This window comes from Arachis ipaensis, chromosome B05, assembly GCF_000816755.2.
Source record: "Arachis ipaensis cultivar K30076 chromosome B05, Araip1.1, whole genome shotgun sequence".
Taxonomy (NCBI): domain Eukaryota; kingdom Viridiplantae; phylum Streptophyta; class Magnoliopsida; order Fabales; family Fabaceae; genus Arachis; species Arachis ipaensis.
The window spans coordinates 134,896,083-134,903,592 of record NC_029789.2 but is presented as its reverse complement, the minus strand read 5'-3'; the positions used below and the strand labels follow the sequence as shown (position 1 = coordinate 134,903,592).

The 7,510-nt window shown below is 31.4% G+C and overlaps 1 protein-coding gene and 1 pseudogene across 1 annotated transcript; both read right to left on the bottom strand.

The window, feature by feature from the left end:
- On the bottom strand, positions 269 to 1,978 carry LOC110262581 (serine/threonine-protein kinase EDR1-like). Its single transcript, XM_021102898.1, has 3 exons — positions 1,203 to 1,978; positions 1,030 to 1,070; positions 269 to 759 (listed from the first exon to the last, which is right to left on the bottom strand). Exons 1-3 carry the CDS (start codon positions 1,543 to 1,545, stop codon positions 676 to 678), a joined length of 468 nt encoding a protein of 155 aa, XP_020958557.1. The 5' UTR covers positions 1,546 to 1,978; the 3' UTR covers positions 269 to 675.
- LOC107644299 lies at positions 2,170 to 4,193 on the bottom strand (annotated as a pseudogene).

The following is a 7,510-nucleotide window of genomic DNA, read 5'->3' as shown; positions in this document are numbered from 1 at the left end:
ATATATTAATTTTGTTGAAATTATATAATTTTTCATAATATGATTAGAACCATTATCTTCTATCATAATCGGAGAAATCCCGGACAATGAATAAGAATATTATACCTGATATACATAGATTGAAATAGAAATATATGTCTTGAAATTTAGAAATATAAATTCTATTATATCTTCTTAAACAAACCTAAACAACTCTACACTAATAGCTCGTGCCATGTCGTGTTTTTCAATAAGACTTAAATTTAGGAACATATAGAATTAATATATTCTTTCCATATATATATGTTCTCTTATATATACATTCATGCACCACTATATTCTCAAATTGCATTAGGAAATCTATTCATAGAGAGAAACACACAAGATGGAACTATATAACAACAATAGAAGCTATAAAATGTTGGAGAAATAAAACAAGGATTACATCAAAGAGCTTTGAAATGGTCAATCTTCATCAAGAACTTCTAAAAAAAGGCAATTCAACAGGACAAAGTATTTAATCCAAATTTCAAATTAGCCTGGGACAAATACAATAACAATCTAAATAAAGTATTGCAGCAATCTGATATGTCATTATGGAGCATAAAAATCACATCTGATAGTTGTAAATGTGTACTAAATGAAATCATTCATCAACAAAGATAAACATATGAGTAGAACCTACAAAAAGAGACGCTAATGAAATATTACCTCACTTTTGAATTCTTCAAGTGATTCACCAGATATATCTTGATCAAGAAATCTTTTTACAGCAACTTCCTACAAACCAAAGCAGAGACCTGATGTAAATGAAAGAATTCAAAAACCTACGGCCTAACAGAAAAACACAACAAAAAATGACAAGCATAAAAGGTAGTCAAGTTTAAGGTATTGATTACTTTTGTTAAGGGTAAAAATGAAACTGAAGCCAAAAATTTCTTGGGCCTTGCTCAGTTAAGAAAAAAATTACATTTTATAATGTTTGTTGAAAATACAATTTGAATTGTAAGATGGATATGGAATGTATGCCTGAGTAGGAATAAAACTCACTGTTCCACGCCATTTACCACGGTATACCTCCCCATACGATCCTGAATGCAAAAAATAGGCCACCAAAATGTAATTTTAGTCATCATATGGGAATTTATATGTATAAAATTATAAACAACACCATCTAACAAAAGAATGTAACCAAATCTGATGGAGCAAAGTACAGTTAATACCAAGTCCGATACGTTCAGCCAGTGTAATTTCCTCCAACGGAATGTCATATTTGGCAACATCATCTAATATAAAATCAGATTTTATACTGTCATTGCTTACTATAGATCTATCAGATATTCTATCACCTGAATTTGCTCCTACCACAATATTCTCACCATCACCACTACCCTTCGGCTCATAAGCAGTGCCATCCATGTGTCCGTCACTTCGACTGCCTTGCTCATACTGTTTGCTGACAGCTGCAGTGGTTGCTACTACAGCTGCAGCAGTTGCAGTGGCCGCTGCAGCTACTGAAAGCTCAATGTTCGAGTCAGTGTTTGACTTTGCTACAGCAGCTACCATAGAGGTAGCAACAACAGCAGCAGCTGCTGCTGCAGCCGCCGCAACTGGAATATTTTTCCCATCTATTACCTGGGATGGTGTATGTTGTACAGCTGCTAACTTCGGATCAAGAAGGTGGTTTATTCCTAAACCTTCAACAGGCTTAGAGTGCTCTGGCTGGCTGCTTGAACTTCCTTTCGGATGAACTCTGTGGTGAGGTAAAGTAGTCTCCTGTCCACTTTCTGGTTTGTGTTCATCTTTTTCTTCAGTTGGGGAGCCTAACTCGTTATAAATTCAGAAAATAAATTTGGAGGAGCAATGACACCACTTTCAATTAGAACATCATGTAGTTTTTGAGCTAAGTGAGGATTTTCCTTGGATGCATCAATCATATATAATGGAACATCTTTGACTTTCGTTCTGCGCACGGCAGGGGAACTTTTTGCAAATGGATTTGCAAATGTTTGTAAACCTCTTTTTTGTTTTTCTTAGTTTGTAGCATGATAATAGTTAAGATATATGGTCTCATAGGATAACAGTAAATAACTATTAGTTACTATTGAGAGGTCTTAAACACTTAACCTGTAAGCTACAACGAGAAATATCCTCTAAAGAATCAATAAAGCATAGTGGAATCAAAAAGGATGATAGCAATTGCAAACATTGAAAGTTTAAACTTAATTGAATAAAAATGAGATAGTCAAGACATCAGTGGTATTGATGTTATGGCATTGCCAAAGTCCTCTGATCCAACAGATTCAGAATTTACAAAACTATGATACACATTCAGCAACAATAGAGATGTGATTTTAATTTTTGTTGATGTATCTTATCTCTTTTCATCCATTCAATAAGCCTCTAGCAATCATTTCCCGAAGAAGTTTCTCCGCCATGTCATTCTCACCTTTTTCGAACAAAGCACGAATAACGATTTCAAAAGTCACAGCATTTGGTAAGCAACCATTGTCTTCCATTTCCGACAGCAGGGCCAATGCTTCTTCAAATAAGCCCTCTTTACAGAGCCCATTGATCATAATAGTGTATGTCCTCACATTTGGACGATGGTTTTTAATGCAAAGATCTTGAAAAATCTCTTTTGCATCCATAAGTCTTCCACTTTTACATAGGCCATCAATCAGTATACTGTACGTGCATATATTTGGATCAATGCCACTCTCTTTCATCTGAATAAATAACATAAGTGCCTTGTCAAGTTGCTTGATATTGAACATCCCATCCAACAAGGAACTGTAAGTGATTATATCAGCAGGTTGACCTTTATTATGCATCTCAACAAGAAGCTTTGAAGCACAAGAGATTCTCCTTGATTTTCCCAAGCCATCAATTAGAGTATTCTAAGTTACCGTGTTAGGAACCAAGTTCTTGCGACGCATCTCTTCAAAGAGATCCAAGGCATCATCCATCAATTTACTTTTGCACAAGCCATTAATAATAATATTGTAACTTTGTATATCAGGAGCCATTCCTATCTGGGCCATTGTGTCAAATATACATTTTGCCTTGTTTAATTCGTTAACCAAGCAATACCCATCCATTAAACAATTATAAGTAACCACAGTTGGTTCCACAGCATCTTTTGTCATCACAGCCAACACACTCTTAGCATATTTCATATTTCCCTCCTTACATAGTCCATCAATCAAAGTATTATAGGTTTGGACATCTGGAGTAATGTTTTTCAGCATCATATGATTTAGTAAATCAATGGCTTCCTTAAGTTGACCCACAAGGCACAATCCAAAAATTAGAGTGGTATAGGTGATCACATTAGGAGAAATTCCCTTAGCAAGCATTTCAGAATAGAAATGAAAAGCCTCACTTACAAGTGTATCCTTGCAGAGGCTATCAATAATTGTGTTGTAGATGACGACATTAGGAACAGTGCCATACCGTGGGATCTTTTTCAACACTTGAATAGCAGCTGCTGTGTGTCCGGTCTTACCGAGCCCATTGATCAAAGTTGCATAAGTGACTTGGTCGAAGTGAAATCCATGAGCCAGCACTCTGTCGTGAAAGTGCAGTGCTTTTTCAACATTACCACAGAGACAGAGACCTTTAATGAGTGTATTCAATGTTATGGTATTTGGCTGAAAACCCATCCTGAAAATCTTGGCCAATATAGAGAAAGCGAGAGTGATCCGACCCATGCCGCAGCAACAATTGATTAAAATATTCATAGTAACTATGCTGGGCGCAATTCCCCTGGTTTGCAATTGCTGAAAAAGGGAAATGGTGGTTGGGAAATGGTGCGTCTTGGCAAGGGACCCCAAAATCTGGTTAAATTGGATAATGGATGGAGTGCGACGCATAGAGAGCATGCGAGTGAAGGAATCAACAGCTTCATCGACATGGCGAGGGGATGTGAGCTGAGAATGAGAGTGAAGGCTTGACATTGAACATGAACGGGAAGGAAAGCGAAAAGGGAAAACATAGGGCACAAGAAAAGAGGGGATATGAAGAGAGAAGCTGAACCTGGAGAATGATGCTGCACGCAACATTTTTGTGTAAAATCCGATCAAATGAGAAGAAGGAGTTGGAAGAGAAAAGAGCTAATTCAATGGTGGAAACAATCACTGTCATGAAAACAAAGGTCGAGACTTGATAGTTGAGACCAAAGCAAAGAACCATCTTAATGAAATTGGAGATTGGAGATAATTTCCTGATTATTGGCACATCATAGTCTATGGTGCTTCTTTGTCAAATTTTTAATAGTAAAAATAAAAGTATTAAAATAATAAAAATAATTATATTTTTTAAAAAAATATAAAATTACTTTTATTTTTACATGAGATCTTTTAAAAAAAGATAATTTAGAAAAAGATCTTTTTTTAAAGACTCACTCAAATAAATCCATTATCTAAAAGAAGGCAAAAGATTCGATGGTCCCAAAACGTTTGGACCATTAAATAGTCCTATAACAAAATATATTTTTTAAGTTTTTCAATAACTGTTGAATAGTCTTTATTTAATTTTAATTATAAATTAATTTTTTATATATTATTTAATTATAAAATTTATTTTTTATTTATAAATTATTATTTTATCATTCATCTATCATGTTTATTAATAATAAAAAATTAAAACAATGCCAATGAATAATAGCTCAAATGGTATAGTCTTTTTATACTCAATTAAGAGGTTGCGGGTTCAAGTCTCGTGATTATAAATTATTATTTTATTATTCATCTATCTTATTTTTAAAATTCTATCTTCAATTTTTAAGTTTTTATTTTGATTTAGATACTCTAATCTTATCTTTTCTTTAATATTAAGATTATAAATTGGTGAATAATCTATCAACAATTACTCAATATTACAATTAGAATTGTTTATCAATCTGATTAATTATCAATTTTTTCATTGTTTATCCATCTACTTAATATCCAATTTTTTTCCTTGTTTATTCATCTCTTTAATATCCAATATTTGTTCATCATTAATTGATAATCACATACTCACAGTTGGCGATAGAGATCCAATCAATTTTTTCACTGTACAAAATCGAGATTAGTGAATATAATCTCTAATTTTGCAATTCTTTGTTTCGATTCTTTATTCATAAAATTGATTGTGGAATGAAAAAATATTTTTTTTATCTTTTAGTAATGAATTTATTTCTGAAATAAAATAAAAAATTATTATTTTTCAAAACCCAAATTTTCAACTTTAATTTTTCAAATACGAATTTTTTTTATGCAGATCAAGGCGAACTTCACTTCAAATTCTAAAAAAAAATCGCTAATTCAAATTATTAAGCTTCACAATAGACAATGGCAACCATTATCATCGTCTACAGAATATACAGGAGTACACAAGAATACACATGAATAAGTCTTATTTTTATTGGAAAAATAATGATTTTTTTAATTTATAATAAAAAAAATTCTTGTTAAATATGGTTTATTCCCGTGTATTTATGTATTTTTCAAGTTGTTTTGATGATTTCAATCCGTGCAAAATTCAATTGATTGTGTATCAATTCCAATCAATTGAAGTTTAGGAAACCTGAATTTCAATTGATTGGTTTGTGCATCGAATTTCTAACCAACACGATTTTCCTAATCCAATAAGTATGTAACGGATTAATGATAAAATTATGATCGATTAAGAATGTAAAATATTTATTATGATTAATGGAAGATCTAATTTATTATTGTTTTAGTTTTTTATTATTAATAAACATGATAGATGAATGATAAAATAATAATTTATAAAATAAAAAATAGATTTTATAATTAAATAATATATAAAGGATTAATTTGTAATTAAAATTAAATAAGAACTATTTAGCAGTTATCAAAAAACTTAAAAAATATGTTTTGTTATGGGACTATTTAATGGTTCAAACATTTTGGGACCATCGAATCCGAATGTAATTCTACTTTTTGTCATGTGAATGGTCAAAGAAAAAAGAAGATTAAGGAGGTGGAGATTTCTCTTATTGGATAATTGTGTCTAACTCATTCTAAGTAAAAGCTAATTTTATAAAATATGTTGAAATTATATTGTAGGATAATTTTATATAATTCTATATACATCGAATTTTTTAAATTTAAATTAGCCATCATAACACTAAATCAAATCAATATGATTCCAATTATATGATGTACTACTAAATCGAATGAAGTCAATTCAAAAATGTAATATATTTAATTGGACTATAATTTACTTTGAAGTTTGGACAATAATTATCTTTTAAAGAAAGCAATTTTGTTTAAATAAAATAATTGTAAACCCCAACGTTGTGAATTCTAACAATAATTATTTTTTAAGTTTAATTTTGCTAAAGTATAAAATATTTTATATATTGTTTAGAATTTTTTATGCGTAATTATTCAAATCAATCATAAATTACTAACAAGTGGAGTATGAGGAATAAGTACTCTTTTAAATTGCTCTGATAGAGTTTTTCTCAAAACAGAATTGTTGTGCCGTCTAGGTCAATGTTTGACTTTTGTCAATTCCTTTCTTAATTCCTTTCTTTATTTTCTTCTTTATTCCTTTTTTTTTAATTCGTTATGAGAGTCCTTTTATGAAACTGTCGGAGTTTGGAAAACCCCTAAAAGTCCATAACATTGAAGTGTGTGTCAATCCCACTCCCCCGAAATTGTGTTTATATGTGAAATAAAAAACCAATTTTGTCTGGTGGAAAGTAAATTGCAATCTTATCATTTTACAAATTAGAGGATTGTTAGTTCGACGGATAAAGCTGATGGATTGGTTTTAACATAAAAGGAGGGCACAGTGGTTGAGGTTCTTGTTGGAAAAGAGTTTTTCATAGCTGCCAAAGGTAACTGATTGATGCAGAAGTTTTCACACTTATTATCGACAAGTATACCGAGTCGTACCAAGTAATAAACACACGGTGAGTGAGTGTCGATTCCACCATGATTTACGGATTAAGCAAGCAATAATTGAATGATTATTCTAGTCAGGCAATCAGAGTTTAGAGTTTCACTAGCAAAAGCATAAAACAGTGAATTAAATGAAGCAAACAGTAAATGCGTGAGAAAATAATACGAGAAGAGAGTTAAGGTATTGGAGATGTTTAGATTTTCGGATTAACAATTATTGCCATTTATCTTGATCATGCAAAGATTTAGTTCATAGCAAACCCTAGGTGATTGAATTCCAATTCCTTGACAATTCAATCTCTTCTAACCTAATCAACCGTCAATTTCTTGATCAATTAATTATGTCAAAAGTTTAAGTCCAAATGCTGATTTATTATCCACACAATTCTTAAGAACCTAGAAATAACCCGATAATATGTCACGTATCACATTAAATCCAGATAATTGAAGAATTATGAAAAAAGGGTTTCAAGTTTTAATTCCAACGATGTAACTTTTTCGAAATTCAAAGGGATTCAATTTGGATTAAGGTTATTTTCCAATATACCGTAATTCGTAGGAGGAAGAACGAAACCAATTCTTGAACATAAATTAATGCATTAATCAAGAGT

Excerpts from the sequence above, each read along its gene's own strand:
- LOC110262581 (XM_021102898.1), bottom strand. The coding sequence starts at position 1,545 with ATGGTAGCTGCTGTAGCAAAGTCAAACACTGACTCGAACATTGAGCTT. Across the intron at positions 1,071-1,202 it reads GGCTGAACGTATCGGACTTG|GATCGTATGGGGAGGTATAC; the intron begins GTATTAACTGTA and ends TTTTGCATTCAG. Across the intron at positions 760-1,029 it reads GTGGTAAATGGCGTGGAACA|GAAGTTGCTGTAAAAAGATT; the intron begins GTGAGTTTTATT and ends TTTGGTTTGTAG.